This window comes from Harpia harpyja, chromosome Z (genome assembly GCF_026419915.1).
Source record: "Harpia harpyja isolate bHarHar1 chromosome Z, bHarHar1 primary haplotype, whole genome shotgun sequence".
NCBI lineage: Eukaryota > Metazoa > Chordata > Aves > Accipitriformes > Accipitridae > Harpia > Harpia harpyja.
The window spans coordinates 10,756,381-10,775,433 of record NC_068969.1 but is presented as its reverse complement, the minus strand read 5'-3'; the positions used below and the strand labels follow the sequence as shown (position 1 = coordinate 10,775,433).

Genomic DNA, 19,053 nt, shown 5'->3' with positions numbered 1-19,053 from the left:
GGTTAAAGGTCTGGCCGTGAAGTCAAGGGGGCGCTCCGGGGAGGGGGGGGGGATTAGTGGCGCGGGCGCTGATTTGCTAGGCGGAGGCGGGCTGGAAACCGCGGGGTGTCTCTGAAATGGCGTCAGGGAAGGCGGCCGGCGTTGGGGCTGTGGCTGGGCAAGAGTGTCCCGCCAGAGCCCCCGACGTAGACCCGCTCCCCCGAGGCCAGAGACCCGCACGGCGCCGGGCCCCGCTGGCCGCGCCTCGCCCCTTCCGCTGACAGCCGCCGCGCCGCCCGCCCTCGGCTGCCTGGCAACCGCCCCGTTGTCCTGAGCCGCCTCCGCGCCGCCGTCCTGCCTGGCGGCCCCCGGCCCTGCGGCCCCGGGAGAGGTGAGGGCAGCGTGGGCGGCGGGGTGGCCCTCCGTGGGGCTGGGGCGGTCGCGGGGGTTGATGCTGCTCTTCCCCCCGCCACACACCGGCAGGGCTGTGGTCCCCGGGCCTTGCTGGGCTGAGGGAGCCGGGAAAACGTGATACTGTCTCGGCTCTCTTGAGCTGAGCTGTATTTCTTTTGATGCCTCCACCACCACCCGTTTTAATTAATTTCTAGGACGTACCGCTTGTTTAGGAGGTAGCTTTGTCTTTCTGCTCCCCTGTGAGAACCTGTTGAAATGCAGGTGTGAGTTTGTGCCTCGTGTTTCCAGGGGAACCCTGCCGTCGATCTTTTGGGATAGCCATACTCAGCCACCAGCAGGACTTAAGCCGCTATAAAAGGACAGTCTTTTAGTGAGCCTGAGCCCAGTCACACAACAGGGTTTTTTCTTTATTTCCCCTCTTTTTTTTGCATTTTTCTGTTTTTATACCAGGTGATTATCAAACTTGTGTTGCCAAGTGTCTTCAACCACGGTTACCTAATTACCTGCTCCACATCTTCATCCTGCCCCCAGACTAGGATTATTATTTCAAACCCATAACTGTTGCCACTTCCCTGTTGCAGAGCCCAGCTACCCACAACTGTGGTCATAACCAAAACTACCATCTGCTTAGCTTGAATCCCATATCCACCCCACCAAATTACAAGCCTTCTTTTCATTGGGAATCTGCATTCACAAGCCAGGGTTTAGCCACATCCCCTCAGCCACATTAACATCTTTCTCGCCTCTTCGTTTCAATAATCTCAGTTTAGTCCTTGCTCAGTTTAGCCTTGCTTCTGAAGATGCGCACCTTGGCATACTGTAAGTGAATATTATCTAGAGAGCTCAGAGTTGGTGCAGTTTAAAAGAGTCAAGTACTGTCAAGCACCTGCTTGGTATTTACAGAGGCACTTGTTCTGGTAGCTCGGATAAACATTTCCAGACAGGCAGTTGAAATGAAATTGTGCCCTGCTCTGCCTCAGGTAAATACATAAAACACTATCACTACGGCCAATTGATGGAATACAGGTTTATATGCAAGACAGGGTTCTTAGGCAGCCTGCTAAGTTCACCACAAGACTTTCAGCACCAGAAAATTATTTCTGAAGTCTCCAATTTTACACTGCTTTTTACAAGATGATCATGCAGTTTCTTAACCTTTCCATGTATGGAATAGAACTTTTAATGTCTACTTTGCACATAAAAGATAAGCCTAATTCTTTTTTCCCTTGAGAAACATGAAAAGAAGAATAGGGTGCTGTTTTTACGTAAATGCTCTCTTGATAATTTCCTGCACTTTGTCTCTCTCTAACAGTGACACAGTGTCTAAAGAGTAACTTTCTCATAATTTTGCTCCCATTTGTTTGACACTGTGGTGAAGCTATAAGTCTATGTTGATGTCATTATGATTTTGTTTCTTTTCCTTTAAAGACTGCCTCTCACTTCAGTAGAATTCTAGGATCTTGTATTCGAAAATTTGCTGCAGCTTTATCTTCACAGTAATACCAAACATCAAGGATGCTTTCGGGCATTTTTTTTTTCCTCAGAACTTTAGAGGGCATCCTTGTCTGAATTTGTTCCACATTATCTAGTATGGGTGGACTTAATGAGGCAGTAACTTTTTTAGTGACCAAACAAGAAAGGAGTAGTTAGTCACCTACTGAAGCCACAGGAACAGCAACGCTGTCTCAGGCCCCATCAGAACAGGAAATATGCCTAGAACAGGGCCAGTCAGGTGCAGCCTGCTGGGGGGTTTAAGAGGCTGCTTTTCTGGTGTCTTCTGTGCTGTGTACAGCTGGTAGATAAGCACTTAAAGAGATTTGTAATAAAACTTGACTTTTATGCAATGTGCTCATCTTGAGTTAATAGAACTGTACAATCATTTTTTACTATTGCAGGCTTTGTACACGCTTTATGTTGAACTTTACCATTTTAACACATACAGTATTTTTCTGTTTTCTGAAAGCTAAACTTTCATACCTAGATTGCGGAAATCTCTGAGACTACCTCATTTTATATCTTCTGTACATTCAACTTAATACATGCATCTGTTAAACTGCTTTCTGTACAGGATTAATTGTATTCTGGAATCTTGGCTTTGTTATGGTTTTAGATGCTGCACTCAGTTGGAACACCTTCCAATAAAAAGACTTTGAGAACTTTGTTTCTACCCACTGTTTTACCTTCGTCAGTCACATCTGATATGTCACCATTACAGAATAAACTACTGACATACCGAAGATGCAACGAACAGCAAAAGATGCTTAATCAGTTACTGTGAGTTTCATGTCATTCAAGAAATGTTGAAGTTCAAATGAAAGAAACATTGCACATTTGACATCTGAGAAATAATAATGGTGTTTGTTAATTTTAGAGGGTTTTGATGTCACTATTGCAGTGCTGAACACTTTCCATCTAAAATCATTAATAATAGAAGAACATTTGATAGAATCTCTGATGTTTTTTCTTTTTAGCACCTAAAAATCTGCTTGAGGTATGTTTGTTGGCGTGAGTTGTGAGGAGAAAACGACCTTCACGTTTTGAATGTTGTTTATGATAGACTGAAAAAAAATCCTTTCTCTTTATGAAAGCCTTTTTCAAAGAGAATCAAAGTCTGGATTACTTGCTTGCTTTTGTATGAATGATCGAAACGTGGGTCTACTTCTACCAGGCTTCTCTGTCACTATCTTAATGCATTTGCTGCTGAGCTTAGTGATCTGTGTTGCTGCCAGAGGAGCACAGCTGCCAAGATGATTGGTAAATTCACATAAAATTGTCTTTCAAGATTTTCATTTGCAAAGGAGGAAAGACAATAGGAAGGGGCTGCTTTCATGTAATTGTTGTAGGTCTAATAGAAAATTAAGTTCTTTTTTAAAAGTTTATTATTTTGATAGAAATTTATTCCTGAAATACCTACATTATTTTCAGGAATTTACTGAAGAATCTCTAGACATGTTGATTATCTTAGCCCATGAAATATATAGCAACTTGCATTTGCATGTAAAAGATTAAAAAGATAAGGAAATCTAGTGGTATTTGAAAGGATTAAAAAGCACAGAAAGAAATTGTTTGGCCCTTCAGAAGAAGAAATGGAAATTAAAGACCCACATACAGTCCTAATTTAACCCATTTTAGATATTGTCGCTGATGTAAATAATTTTATTTTTGTTGGTGTGGGTTTTTAGTGATTCCATTTGCTGCGACTAGATTTGGTGATGGTAACCAGTTATTTAACTAATTCCTATGCAACTGATGTTCTACTTCAGTGGCTAAATTTTTAAGTGGCCAAGTACTACAGTTGTTTTTTTCTCGAAAGATACCTGTATGTGTCCCAAATTGTTGGCTTCATTGGAGGTTGGCAGTGGTGTAAAACTAAGTTGAAGGATCAAAGTCTGAGAAGAATTGATCACAGAAGGGAATCTGATTTGTGCCAAACATAAGTGAGGGGGGTGTTGCATTTTCTTCTTTTTCTCTTCTCTCCTTGTCCTCTCTCCTTGTCCTCTCTCCTTCTCTCTTTTATAGTTATAGAAAGCAGTTAATCTATATAGAAGTTAAAAGCAGAGAAAGATGTTTCTTTTAACAATTTAAATGCTGTTATAGTACAAATCTAACAAACAAGAAGTCTTTTAATTTTAGCTCTTGGAAAGTAAATCCTGACTTTTCAATGATACCTCCAGTGACACAGTGCAGTTTTTAGAATGCAGGTGTTCAGTATGCTGAAAATGTGAACTATGTTGTAGTGATAACTTAGTGTGCAGTAAGATGACTGCTGACCAGCCACCTCACAAACAGTGAATATTCTGCTGGAACATTGATTCAGTGACATTTTTGTACGAAGTGAACTGAAGTAATGATTTGAGCGTATACTTGAAATTGGCAGTCTAACTTACACTTGGGAGTTTTTAGCTGAGTTATATTGAGATAAGGCTGAAATACTGTTTGCAAGATATGTACAGAGTGCATCCCAAAAGGGTGGACTGAAATGTCTTAGTGCATAAGGTCAGCAGGAGATGCCAACATTAACAATTTAAAGTTTTCTGGTAGTTATTTAGCAATTTATAACCACAGGCAGTAAAAAAGAGCTGGTGTTAAAATAAACATCTTTAGGAGTTTTGTTCTGCACTTTTTTTTTGTTTTCATAATACAGTTGGACAAGAACTGTTGCAGTTGTTTGAGGTGAAGTAAGGTATAATCCTAACAGGAGCACTGGGCAATTGGATGAGGTGAATCAAGGCATGTATACATTGCGATTGTGGTCAAGACAAATGTGGCTCTTTACATAAGAGAAGACAGAGTATGCAAAGGCAGCCTTAGCTTTTAGTGATCAAAGAGTTGGTAAACATGACAAAACAGGTTGCATCAATTAAAATGATAGCGTTATTTTTGATATATTATTTGTAGTTTTTCTGCTTTTCTGACTCGTATGTTTTACTTTAGAATTGATAGAGCTTTAAAAGTTTGTCGTGTATCAATGGAAGAAAAATATCACAGAGATCCTGTACCTACTATCCCGGAACTGCCTTCCACTGTGAGAAAGTATTTCTTTAATATTTTAACTATTGCCTGTTTTGTTCTTTGTTATTGGGGCATTTATGCCTCTTATTTCTTAGTATTTACTTAAAGATACTTATCTCAATCCTTAGTAATTCATAAATGTATTTGTATGCTGAAGTAGTCCCATTGGAATTGATTCCTGCATATCTACAGAATAAAGTCTTTATTTAGGAATAATATTTGTTAAATTTTATAGTTCTGATTTTTTTTTTTGTTTATATGTTCACAATACATTACGATTTTCTGTTCCTTTTTATACAGATGAACAGTGAGCAAAAGCAACGAAGAGTGAGTTAAATTCTTTCTTCTGCTTTTTTAGAGTAGAAGAGTGAATGGTCTCTATTCAGTGGGGTTGAGTATGTTATGTGGAATTAATGGTGGTTAAACAGGAAAAGCTTTTTCAGTAGTCTTGTTGGGGAAAAATGGAATAGGAAGCAAAATAGGAATCTTTTGTGGTCCAATAGAAGGAAAGTATTTTTCTATCACAGAAAGTATGTCCATCAGTAATTTCAGTTTTGATCTAAACCTTAGCTAAAGATCATTACTTAGAAAAAATTATAACAGGCTTCAGGATTTTTTCAGTTGAGGTCGTAGATCATACTTTAGCCTGTACAAAAAGTAGTCTTTGACATTGTTCACCTGATCTGAGGAACATGTACAAATCCTGGAATTTGTGTATAGCTTTTAAAATAAGACTTTATCTCTGAGAGCCACTTTAAACTCAAATTAGCACTGAAATATTAAGTAGTTTAAGGGAACATCTGTTCTTCCTAGCCAATGTTAGGTAAACTCATTCTGAAGACTATAGCGATTCAGATCCTTTTTTGTTTTATAACAAAGCTATCACTCAAAAGCATAAATACCTATTTCTTTGCCCCCCCCCCCCCATTTGTGCATTCTTTTTGCCAGATAAATGTTTGTCCAAAGAACAATAACAGGAACCTTGAACTGTTTTATCGTCATTCATAAACTTCAGCAGAGAACCAAGGAAAATGCTGTACTAAAAAGTACAGTATTTTGTATTTAAGCATTGAGATAAGGAGACCATTTTACCCACCATAGAGTAGCTTTTAGTGTAGTAGTCAGTGAACACTAAAAAGATTAGATTATGTTGCCTGTCCTTAAGCATAAGAAATGGTGAATAAAAAGAGACTTCATTGTCAAGCCTAATGGAAAAATACTTACATAGCCAATTATTAGACCTCTGACAATATTTGTCCTTTCAGACAAACTATCTCTTTATGAAGAAGTGCGTGCAAAGTAATCCGGTGGTTCCCATTCAGCAGCAGTGGCTAATGTCCATGCTCGCATTGGTGCCACAGTCGCTTATGGAAGGCAAAGATAGACAGCTGCTAGCTGAGAAGCTTTTAGGGGAGATAATAAGGGATTATGAAATGAGCATGAGAAGATGCATGGGTAAGTACCAGAAACTACACAGTAGTAATATTAATATATTAATGTGTATATATATATGTTATAAGCTGTTTCATGTTCTCCCACTGAAAATATTTTATCTAGATTGTTCTTTCAGCCAGGCATGATCTTTGTAATTAAGCACTGATTTATCTTTTTCTGCCTCATCAAGTGTGTATTTGCCATAATGTTTAAGGCAAAACTTGCTGACTTTATTTGGACTAGTAAAAAGTTAACCAGCCAAAGGTATAGTTCAAGCAAAGACAAAGGCAGCTGTAGAGTTCATGAGAAAAAGGTTGATTGCTGATGACCTTATTTCATCAAGTCTTTAACCTGTTTAGTTAATTTGATGCAAGAATATATTGCTGTTTTCTACTAAAGAAGGTAGAAACTTTTTATGTACTAGTCATTCTTTTTTTTTGCCTCTTCAGGAACAGCAGCTTTTTTTAAGCTGTTCGTCCACAAGCACATCCATAAGTTTTCTGATGCTGCCTTCTATGCATGAGGAAGCTCACAATAAAAATCTGCAAAGATAATTAGCAGTTTTCAGATCTCACTCATACAACTTACTTTGATTTTTAAACTTTTTTTAAGAGAGTCATGAACTGGAATTTTGTCCCTGTGAAGTCATGTATTACTATCTTTTTTTATTTACATTTATAGTATTTGAAATCTGAAATTGAGCCAAGTTTTATCAATATTTTGGTGGATGGCTGATCTTTTTAAAAATGCAGATTAAAAAAATACACAATTTAACATGGGACTAACTTCTTCGTAATGTCATCAGTGGGATAATTATGGTATCCCACTATAATTATGGCAATTTTGTTCAATATAAATACTTAGAATTATAGACTATCTCAAGTTGGAAGGGACTGTCATGGTTTAATCCCAGCCGGCAGCTAAGCACCATGCAGCCACTTGCTCACTTCCCCCCTGCAGTGGGATGGGGGGAGAGCATCGGGGGAAAAAAAAAAGGTAAAACTCTTGAGTTGAGATAAAGACAGTTTAATAGGACAGAAAAGGAAGGGAAAATAATAATAATAGAATATACAAAACAAGTTATGCACAATACAGTTGCTTACCACCTGCTGACCGATGCCCAGCCAATCCCTGAGCCACAGTGCCCCCCCGGCCAGCTCCTCCCAGTTTATATACTGGGCATGATGTAATATGGTATGGAATATGCCTTTGGCTCGTTTGGGTCAGCTGCCCTTGTTATGTCCCCTCCCAGTTTCTTACGCACCCCCAGCCTCCATTGGCAGGGCAGTATGAAAAGCTGAAAAGTCCTTGACTTGTTGCTAAGCAGTGTTTATACTAACTAAAACATCAGTGTGTTATCAACACTATCCTCATCCTAAATCCAAAACACAGCACTATACCAGCTACTAAGAAGAAAATTAACTTTATTCTAGCCAAAACCAGGACAGGGACCTATAAGGATCATCAAGTCCAACTCCCTGCTCCTTGCAGGACTACCTAAAACTAAACCATATGACTAAGACCATCGTCCCGATGCTCCTAGAACTCTGACAGGCTTGGTGCTGTGACCACTTCCCTGGGGAACCTGTTCCAGTGACCAACTATCCTCTCAATGAAGAAACTACTTAACAAAGTATTTAATTATTTAAACACTAGTCTATCTGAAAACCTTCATGAACAGGGGACAGAATTGGAATTAAGCCACCTGAATCTGTATATATATTTAGCAGAAGCTGTGATTTTGAGTTACCTTTGAGAGAATGTGTTTTGAAGACTTGGATGATAGTTACCTTTCCATCCTAATATGTGCTTGATTCAACCTGGAGAAAGACTGAGGAAGTACAGTGCCTATTGAATATGGCTTAATTTTCTTCTAATGTTCTTTTTTTTTTTTTTTACCTAGTGCGAAGTGTTCTTATTAAGCCAGATGTAAAAGGACTTGAAGATGAAGAGGAGGCACCTTTGCCTTTATCACCTCTGTGAGTGGATTAAGTTAACAAATAACCCACTGGCAAAACAAACTTGGTTGCATGAGTGAAATTCTCATTGAGCTGCATGAACAGAGTTATGGCACAATATTAGTTCTGGAGTCCCTTAATGAGACATTTTTTTCTCTCTATAGAGGATCTTACATTTGAACATCTTGTATTTGAATGCTTTACAAAGTTTTAGCACTGACAGTGTTTTATTACTGTTTTTACAGTTACATAGAATAGCACTAATGACTGCAAATGAGACTTCTGGCTCTGAGTGCCCAGATACTAAAGTCGTATTGCAGCCACCTCTGGAATGAAGTGTATGTGTACAGGGCAGCTTACTGGCAGACAGCAGCATTGTACAGTACTTTAACATGCTAAAACTGCATCTAATGCCAAGGTTTCATAGGACTTTGGTGTTATGAGGTGAAACCTTGAGACCAAAGGAAAGGCTATTATGCTCTGCTGAAATAGAAGAGGAATTCAGGTAGACGGAATATAATTATCTGAATTGCACAATTTGCTGAAGCATCAGAATGTGTACCATCTAAATACTGATGATAAATGCTTCCTGTTAGCAGTTGGTGAAGTTAGAAGTTTACATTGAAAGAGCTTCAGGAAGAGCAGGTGATCTGAAAATACTCTGGAGTATAAAACATCGTTGATCAGACAGGGTATCTTTATGGCTTCCACTGCATCATATTGAGGATATGTGTATGGCACTTAAATTTCATGTTAGGGAATAAGCTTTTTAACTCTACTTTTTATATGTAAGAACATTTTACTCAAGTATTGCTTGAGCTCTTAACTTTTGTTTGTTTGTTTTGGTTGGTTTTGTGTGTTGGGTTTTTTTTTTCAGAGGCTTGGATTTTTCTAGACCATGGCATAACAGTTTTATCCAAGCGAAAAATAAAATCCTTTCCAACTTGCACATTCTTCACCCCACAATGAAAACTCTACTGGATTTTGGTTATGCAGCATTCTCTACCTGTCTCATAGTAGATTTCTCAAGTTTCAGGTAAAGTCTGTTTTGGTGAATTATTAACCCATATAGATTTTTGAAGCTAGCAAAGAAGAGTTTGTGCGATTCTGTTATTCATCATAGGGTTTTTTACGTAATAAATTTCTTCAATGTGTCATTTAATGTTCTTTGAGTAGGTTACTTTGTGTCATGACACGTTTAACTTTTCTTCTCTGTTAGATATAAGTATTTTATCAGTGCTTAAATTGCCGGTAGTATCAGCCCTTTTGATTTATGTTTTGCCTTTAATTCTGTAAAGGTCTCATTATTTATTTAATCTTAATGCTGTGATCCCCATAGAAGTCTGGTTGAAGTAGCATTTGAAAAATTGACTTCCAGTAGTATTACTATCTGTAGGGAATTCTACGCTAACCCTAAAGATCAGATTCCTTGCCGATTTTCATCAGTTGAATTTTATTTTTAATCTTGGAACTTTTTGGTTTCATAATTTTCAATATCTTTTTCCTCATTATTTTTTCTGGTAACTGTTCTTTATTTTCTGGGGTATGGGGTATTTTTTCCTTGTTTAAGTCTACAGAAGTGATGCTTAGGTTCTCACTGTGCTTTCTGCTAAAAAAGAATGGGTTTGTAATACAGTATATATTACTATTACTTCACTCCATGGGTTTTTAAATTTCGTTTATAAAGTTGCCTGTAACTTTCTTTTCTAGATTGAAAGGGCCAGTTGACTGTGAATCTTTAAAGACTGATGTCTCTCTAAGCTGTTCTAAAGCAGAAGAGAAGATACTGAACACATGGTATCAAAGAGTTATCAGTCTCTTCAGTCAGAAGGCGGCATTGAATGGTGTAAAGTTGGATCAGGTTGACTCTTTTTATAACTGTGTGGCTATGCTTATGTCTAATCAGGTAAAAATCTTTCCTCTCCGTGATAAACTTAATGTGAAATTTAGGTAATTTTAATGAGTCAGCGCATTATGTGATATGGGGCCTGTTTAATTAATCATTGTTAGCCATCTGTTGCATATAATCCAGTAAAGTATTCAAAGTGTTAAATGTTGTCAACTTCCCTCATTTAAAATAAATACGTGGTCTTGTCTGCTTCTTTTTCTTCTAGTTTTTTGGATGCAGAAAATTTATTCATTCTACCAGCTACAGTGTAATTAGCTTAAAGAAGGAAATATCTCAGTGTTCTCAGGACAATCTCATTGCCAATCTTGGCACTACAGTGATGTCAAATATTAGCAAAATGAACAAAACCTGGTCTCTTTCCCTTGAGAGTAAACATACTTACAAAACTAGACTGAAAGTCCAGCTCTACCAACGTGTGTGCAAGTGGCTATAGTTCTGCAAAATTTTCAAACACTTTTTTTTTCTGTGGAAAATGATACCACAGTGCTTTGCGAGTTAATTTTTTTTTTTCTCCCTGATTGTTTATATCAAGATGGAAGTTATATGAAGTGTTTCTCAGTTAATTTTTTTTTGTTTTAAGGAATTTCCAATTGTTTTATTTCCTAATAATAATAAAATGAGAACATTCAAATGAAATCACTGATTTCAGACTGAGACAATTGTTTTTCAAAATTCTTGGTTTACTGAAAATTAAAAATCCATTAACTTCCAATTAACTTAAAGCATTTAAGAATATAATAATCAGTGGGAATATGTATGTTCAGCAGTTTGAGAAGGCAATAATTTTTAGGATTAAACGTTTATTTACTTTGTAGAAAAATAATAGTACAATAGTCTAATGAAATCATTGTCATATTAAAAAAAAAAAAGTAGTCAGAGGAAAATGCATTCCATATATTTAATTTATACTTAAAGCATGTATTAGTAATAGATTTACTTTTGTAGCAAAAATAAATGCATGGGCTATACTGAAATGTTTGTTTACTTGTTCATTAGTTTACATCTTTTAAGGGTTGGGACTAATACCCACTGAAGTCATCAGAAAAATTCACACTACTTCAGTTATCCATGAATCGGGCCAAAAGTACTAAAATGAATGGAAATCCTGGCTTACTGAATGAAGGGAAAGCAGGATGGGGCTTTCTGTTCTTTCAACTAATATGTGATATATGTTAATACCTAGCTGAAAGAATTATTGAGAAGAACAGTTGAAGCTTTCGTGAAACTTTTTGATCCTGAAGACAGAAATTGTCTACCTTTATTTAAGATGGAATTGATTCTTGATGAAAAGAAAATGGAGTTTTATCCAAGCTTCCAAGACCTAGAAGAAGCAATTCTGTTTATAGTAAATCGTATAGGACAGACTCTCCAGGTATGCTTTTATCTTTATTTAAATATGTAACTGCTAAGTTGCACAGTACATGAAAATATTAGTAATTTAGGACTCTGACTACCACGGTAATGGGAAGCAGAATGAAACTTGAAGTATTTATTTTTCATGAGCATTCTGCAGGTCGCATCATGAATCTTGTTGCCCAGTGGAACTCCAGGCTCTGAAACTCATTTTGTTACTCCTTATTCATAAAAAAAAATGGTACACCTGCTGCTGATTGTTTTAGTCTGCTGTTTTAATCTGCAAATCTGTGTGTATGTCTACACATTGATTGTCTGCTTGTTCATTAAATAGAATTCAAGCTGAAAACTTACCCAGGAAAGAAAACTAGCTAGAAGATAACCTTTTTGTTTTCTTCTGTGGTATGTTTAGAAAACCTGAGAGTACTTTAAGTATAAGTAACCACATATTCTAATTTATTTATGTATTTATTTTTAACATTGAAAATCAAGTAGGTTTGCAGTGTATACTTTCTGTGAACTATCATTTTGCATAGAAATATAATTAGCACCTTATTTATATATGTGATGATTTACAATAAACTTGCATTAATAATTACGATCCCCAGAGAAAGACAAGGAAAATTAGAGCTGATAGTCCTTTTCTTTCTAAGAAAAAGAAAAGCCTCAGATCTCTAACAACTAATATATACAATATCTAAAGATTTCTGTCTTGGGAACCAATCTGTGACTCCAGGGAAGACAGCCTTTCTGGCGGCTTTAGATGTATCTCTGTGGACTGAGTATGGGCCTTTAATCATACATGATGGCACTTTCAGAGAAGTGTTTTGGATTTAGTTTTGTATGTTTGCACATATGATAGAATTTAACTTTATGTAAGATTGGATAATTATTTTTTTGTCTGTTTTACATGCTTCCTGTTAAACTTTTTGAATCAGGATGAGTCATTCTAGTTGTGTATGAAGCACCTGGCCTTGGTCACGATTAGGGTCTCATACTTTTCTGACACAGTGTCTTCTGCAGATTGCAACTTACTTTTAAAATATATATATCCTTGTATTGCTTTTTAAAATTCAAATAATCAGAACTTGCACTTCTGTTAGAACATCCAAACGGTACGTTCTTGGCTAATGGGAGACACTACAACTCTGGACACTGAGCTTCCTAGTCATGTCATAGTATGGGCCACATCTACACTGAGAAAGTCTATCAGAGACAACTTAGAAGGTCCAAAGGAATATTTTGAAAACTATGGTGAGTGATAGAAGAGTGTTTAAATAATTGTGTTACTTCTTTGCCATAAGTAACTTACTGTACAGTGTATGTGTTATAATAATATTAATACAATATAATTGAATTCTAGTTGAAAGGTATGGCTGGCTTGTAGATGGAACTGCACAGGCACGGATAGAAAGATTTGAAGCAGAAGAACACAGTTTTAATGAATATACTGCTGTAAGTTTTAATTCTATGTTTTATATATATTTTCTACTATACATACAGCAATAATAAAAAGGGAACAGAGGATAACAGGTGCTTAGCCTTTAGCTAAAAATTATGGTAACTACCTACAAATCTACAACATAAGTGTTTTCTCCCCTAAAAGTCTGTGATAAATAGAAAAAAATACTATTTATTTTCTTCAGTGTGTATTACTTATTCATGTAGCCAAGTATTTCAATAACAGCTCTGAAGTGTAAAATCTAATGTTTTTCTGAAGTTCATAGATGAATTCTTCACCCACAAGAAGGAAATTTTGAGTTTACCAGAGGTGGCTCATTTCCCTATGATCTGTTTGAATTGTGAGGATTTAAAGCAAGGTTTGGCTAGTAAGGCAGACACCTTTGCAAAAGTGCTAATGGACAGAATAGTTGCAAATCACAGAGAGGAAAATGAAAAGTAAGTAAAATTTTCTGCTTGTGAATGCTATATGTGTTAAATGCATAGTAGAAACATGTAGAAGAAATGCAATTACACCATACTCCTGTTTAATGAAGACTCTTGGCTAACTAATGATCTCATGCAAATTGCACCAGCTGATGTATTTTTTTCCTCTGTTTTAGACTCAAAAACTAGTCGGGGACCTTACTAGTAGACTTGGATACAGAGGAGCTAAAAGATCAAAGAGCTTCATTACCGTTCTGGCTTTTTAAATGTGAAATACAGTAATACTGCACTGTCAAAGGAAAGACTAGCTAGAATCTCTTATTATATGTTAGATACCTCTAGGTTTTCATAGATAATGGCAGATAATAACACTGATCAATTAGAATAGAATAGACTATTTCAGTTGGAAGGGACCTGCAATAATCATCTAGTGCAACTGCCTGACCAATTCAGGGCTGACTAAAAGTTAAAGCATGTTATTTAGGCCATTGTCCAAATGCCTCTTAAGCAGTGACAGGCTTAGGGCATCAACCACCTCTCTAGGAAGGCTGTTGCAGTGTTTGACCACCCTCTTGGTAAAGAAATGCTTCCTAACGTCCAGTCTGAACCTCCCCTGATGCAGCTTTGAACCATTCCCACCATTCCTATCACTGGACACCAGGGAGAAGAGATCAGCACCTCCCTGTCCGCTTCCCCTCCTCAGGAAGCTGTAGAGAGCGATCAGGTCACGCCTCGGCCTCCTTCTCTCCAAACTAGACAAGCTCAGAGTCCTTGGCCGTTCCTCATAGGACATGCCTTCCAGCCCTTTCACCAGCTTTGTTGGCCTCCTCTGGGCACATTCGAGTTCCTGAACATCCTCCTTAAATTGTGGGGCCCAGAGCTGCACACAGTACTCGAGGTGAGGCTGCACCAATGCTAAATACAGCAGGATAATCCCCTCTTTTGTCGGGTTGGTCGTGCTGTGGTTGATGCACCCCAGGGTGCGATTTGCCCTCTTGGCTGCCAGGGCACACTGCTGACTCCCATTGAGTCTGGTGTCAACCAGCACCCCCAGGTCCCTTCCTGCAGGGCTGCTCTCCAGCCACTCCTCTCCCAATTTATACTTGTGCCCGGCATTACTCCATCCTATGTGCAGAATCCAGCATTTCAAGTTGTTAAATTTCATCCCATTAATCATAGCCCAGTGCTTCAATCTATCTAGATCCCTCTGCAAGGCACCCCATCCCTCAAGAGAGTCAACAGCACCTCCCAGTTTGGTATAATCAGCAAACTTTCTAATCATGCATTCAACTCCTGCATCCAGTATGTTGATAAATATATTGAACAGAACTGGCCCTAGAATTGAACCCTGAGGAACACCACTGGTGACTGGTCACCAGCCAGAGGTAGCCCCATTCACTACAACCCTTTGAGCTCTGCACTTCAGCCAGTTCTTCACCCAGTGCACCGTGAACCCACTCGTCCCACAGTCGGACAACTTGTCCAGAAGGATGCTGTGAGGGACAGTATCAAAAGCCTTACTAAAATCCAGAAAAACTACATCCACCACCTTCCCTTCATCCACTAGGTGGGTGAAGCTTATCATAGAAGGGTATTGAATTAGTTAAGTAGGAGGTTAGTTTGGAGGTATGGATTAAATATGAGTGAAGTCATATTAAATTGTTTGGTTAAAATGAACAATTACAGTCAAGTTTTATAGTGATTCCCCATTACCAAAATGACAATATATTTACTAGGAAAGTGTTTGTGTGTATGCTAATGATACTGTACTTAAGTTCATGTACTTACCAAAAGTAATTGAAGCATTTATTGCAAAAGAATACCCCAAAATCCAAACAAATCAATTATTGCAAGTTAATAAACAGTATTTTTCTAGACTGACTTAGTCATATTCCCTATTTAGTTTCATAAAGTAATAGAGTTAGTGCGGGCATAATACTTAGAGAAGTAATTTGAACTTTCAATTCCATTAAATCTGTGCTTGAAGCCAGTCAAATTAAAATCTTAAAATTTTGATATTTTATGTAAAATAAATTTATAGGATATGCAGGGAATTTGAAGCGATTAAGGAACGTGCATTAAAAGTTCCTGAGACAACAGAAGAAATGGTGGAAACAATAGCTTACATAAAGAAGGTCAAAACCAAAGGTATTCAGGATCTGTTGTTAAGGATCAAGGTAAATGACTATCCTTTAATTCTTAATCTTTTACCAAACATGCTGGCCTATACAAATACAGAATTCGTTCTGGAGCGCAGAGTCTTTTGTCTGATCATGCTGCGTGTATGAATAAGCTGTACCCTCAGTGTTACTTCAGACAGAAGTGGGAAGTCCAGCTCATTCTTTGCTATATGCCTTTCCTTCTTATTCCCCATTCCTATGTGTTCTGCATGTCAGTGAGGAAAATGCAGCTTTTAATAAATCATAGCAGATTGTAAGACACTCCGTTTATTGTTCGTACTTAGACACTTCAGGGCTGCTTAAAAAGCTATTTGTGAAAATGTAACACACAAGTGTAAAGAGAATTTTATGTGTAAAAAGAGTCATGACTTTGAACACGCAAGAAGCAATTTACTCTTTGAGCAGAATATAGATGATGTTACATTAGCAGTAGTACTTGTGTGCGCTCAGAGAACAAAACTGAAAAATTGTGTAAGGTGTGGGTCAGCCAAAAACATTACTGGATAAGAAGCTTTTTGCTATTATGTTATGATATGTATCAGATTTTCTGTTCTGGTAATAGGTCTGTATAACACACGTTTATTTTTTATATTTTTAATAATATTAGGATTTTTGCATGTAGATTTACAGACCACAGGAGTCATATTTAGAGAAGAAAACTCATGAATGGGGCAGGGATTTGAATAACTTTTTATATGTACTTTGAATATTAATATTCAATTGGCTGAAGTAGCTCTGAATTCAGAAAAGTCCATGAAATGTAGACTTCTATTTTATCTTTGTAAATAATATTGTTCTACCCTATATTTTAAACAGACCTATGATACCTAAAGTTTTGTGAAATCTCTTTTTATAGGAGTCCTGTCAGCAAATGAATTACTTCTTAGATGTTTTTTTATTTGCTCCTGAAGACATCGCACTGAATGCAAAAGTTCTATTATGGCCAAAGAAGATTAACCCTGTTTTTGATGAGCATGCTGATGTAAGAGCATTTTCTTAATTTACGGTATATTTTTCCTTGTTAGACTTTTCACTTTACTTGAGCTATTTATTTCCTCAGCAGGCTAAATGTATCTACACATATAACATGAACCATACTAATTTAGACATGCATAAATAATGTATTTCCAGATTTTTATCTGGGCTTTTTGTGGAGTAATGTAAAAATTTTCACTGTAACTTAAAACCTTCAGCAGGTCTTACTATCTATAGTTTGTTTGTGGTCAGTATTAGGTAATTCATTGGAAGGTGAAGATTCACTACACTGCGGTTGACTAGTACTGAAAATGTAACTGGCAGGCCCTTAATCAGAGTTAGTGCTCTGGACAGGAAGTCATTTAGTTAAAATAATATTTTGTTCTGTTAATAAAAGAACAGTGGGAATTGTGGTTTCTAGGTAGCAATCATTAATAGAAAATATGCAACATCTAATTTTCTCTGTGTGACTGTAGATTACTCTTTTCTACTTGTCTGTATTCGTCTTGCTAGCATTCTTTCTCTCTGGCTATGATACAGTAAGTCAAGCCTCTTGGTGTTCTCTTGCCTCTCTATAGTAATTTAGCGTAGATTTAATAATTGCTTCTAAAAATGTTTAAGAATTAACAATTGACATTTTTTAAAATAGAAATACCTATCCTTTAAAAATCACAATTGAGGATTTCTCTTTCACTAAGTCTTACTTAGATACTAAGGAGTATGTCCAAGGGCAGTAAATACGCCTCTGACTTAAAACATACCCAGCTTTTGGGAGACTGCTATGTTTGTAAAATATTTTGTTTGCATGTTATCATTCTTTTAATCCCCCAAAATGAATGAGTGAAATTAATTTTCTACTTGTACACAGGGAGTCCATGATGCTTATTTAAATTCTTTTTAATGAAAATGGTAGTACAGAGTGTATCTGACTTAATGAGAGTCCCTCAGGAGTATCTCTTTGTAGTTGACTATCTAGCAACTTGCATTGTGCTAGAGCTTGAGGACAAGAATAGTTTCATATCAAATTTTTTTTGAGTCTGCGTATTTGCATTTTATATTCTCAGATACGAGTCCATTCATATTCTAATGCAGTAGGAAAAGACAGGTTGCTCCTTTGGAGAAGTTCTCTTTGTCTGCTTCACAATTTTTGCATGGCAGTAGGTGTCCTTGTCTTAGGAGTTCTCCTCTGCCTCAGTTGATTTCTTGTTTGGTACCTTAAAAACAACTCCTCTGTGTGCAGACCCTGTGCTTTGGAGTGGTCTTATGTTCTAGAATTTCTGCCTTTTATAGCAGTAGATACATGTGGGACAGCATTGGCTTTCAACAACTGCAGGTGTCTTCTTTTGGCAATAAAACACTAAATCCCAAAGATGAGAAAATCTCTGTTTTTTTCTGTAGTACTTTCCTATTTTTTGTCTGATTGCTGAAGAAGGCCTTTAAGGCACTCCTAACTGCTATGATTATTGAGGTAAGGGTTCCATGTTAACATATACAGGTTGCAACCACTTACATGGGACATATAAAAAGCAACTCCTGAAGAAATTTCTGTTACTGTAAGGATAATTACTTATCTGTATTGTTTATTTTCTGTCTGTTTGTGCTAAATGTTTAATTTAGGTGTACTATGTATATTAATCATTGAAGGAGTTACAACCACTTTTGCATTGCTTTTTTCCATTTAAAACAATAAATTGATTGTTTTGTAGCTGATTGAACAGTCTAAACGTAAAGGAGAGCAAGAACTAATACATAAATGTGAGAAACTGATGGTGGAATTAGACAAGCTGACACGTTCTGTGACAGAGTTTGAAGAATACTCAGAACTGGACTGCATGCAACAGGTCTGATTAACACTTAGGATAAAATGGGTAGAAATGTTTTTTTATGTTTAATACACAGAGGTCATGGAGGAAACGTAGAATTAAAAGTAATCAGTTATTTTAACATGTGAACTAAAACATTTGTTATCCTCTTGCCACAATGAACAAACTCATAAAATGACCCCTGCCCCCGCCCTTTTTGTATTACATTGGCAATAACATTTGACTTAAAGGAAAGTTTACTGTAAAGTTGTGCTTAGATTAGCTGATAGGTAATCCCAGCAAGGACTGAGATACTACAGATGTATAAAGCAAATGATTTTTTTTTACTCTGGTTTATATAAAGCATGGAATTCTGGCCCCAGTGACATTATTTGTAAGTAACTTCAGTGAGATCAGAATTTCCCTCCCTGTTTTTGATATATTGAGGAACTGAAGGAAAAAATAGCAGGTTAGAAAGAGTGATTGGTAGCAGTTTGATTTTTTTTTTTTTCCCTATGAGCCTCAAGACTTCATTTTTCTGCTAATGAAGACCAGACCACTGATTCCAAAACTTCGCAAATTTCTAGAACTATTTTATAATTGCCAGAGTATGTCTTGTGCTTTGATTGGAGGATATCACAATTGTGCGT

The 19,053-nt window shown here is 37.0% G+C and overlaps 1 protein-coding gene across 1 annotated transcript in view; it reads left to right on the top strand.

Moving 5' to 3' along the window:
- Positions 1-1,965: 1,965 nt before the first annotated feature.
- DNAH12 (dynein axonemal heavy chain 12) overlaps positions 1,966-19,053 on the top strand; it is a 72,794-nt gene continuing 55,706 nt past the window's right edge. Inside the window, exons 1-14 of the mRNA XM_052778441.1 lie at positions 1,966-2,667; positions 4,828-4,918; positions 5,206-5,232; positions 6,171-6,360; positions 8,243-8,318; positions 9,175-9,333; positions 10,008-10,203; positions 11,390-11,578; positions 12,663-12,813; positions 12,923-13,014; positions 13,280-13,458; positions 15,488-15,623; positions 16,483-16,608; positions 18,308-18,442. Of these exons, the coding sequence (XP_052634401.1) occupies positions 2,504-2,667; positions 4,828-4,918; positions 5,206-5,232; positions 6,171-6,360; positions 8,243-8,318; positions 9,175-9,333; positions 10,008-10,203; positions 11,390-11,578; positions 12,663-12,813; positions 12,923-13,014; positions 13,280-13,458; positions 15,488-15,623; positions 16,483-16,608; positions 18,308-18,442 (1,911 nt within the window). The 5' untranslated portion in view covers positions 1,966-2,503. The remainder of the gene's footprint in view (positions 2,668-4,827; positions 4,919-5,205; positions 5,233-6,170; positions 6,361-8,242; positions 8,319-9,174; positions 9,334-10,007; positions 10,204-11,389; positions 11,579-12,662; positions 12,814-12,922; positions 13,015-13,279; positions 13,459-15,487; positions 15,624-16,482; positions 16,609-18,307; positions 18,443-19,053) is intronic.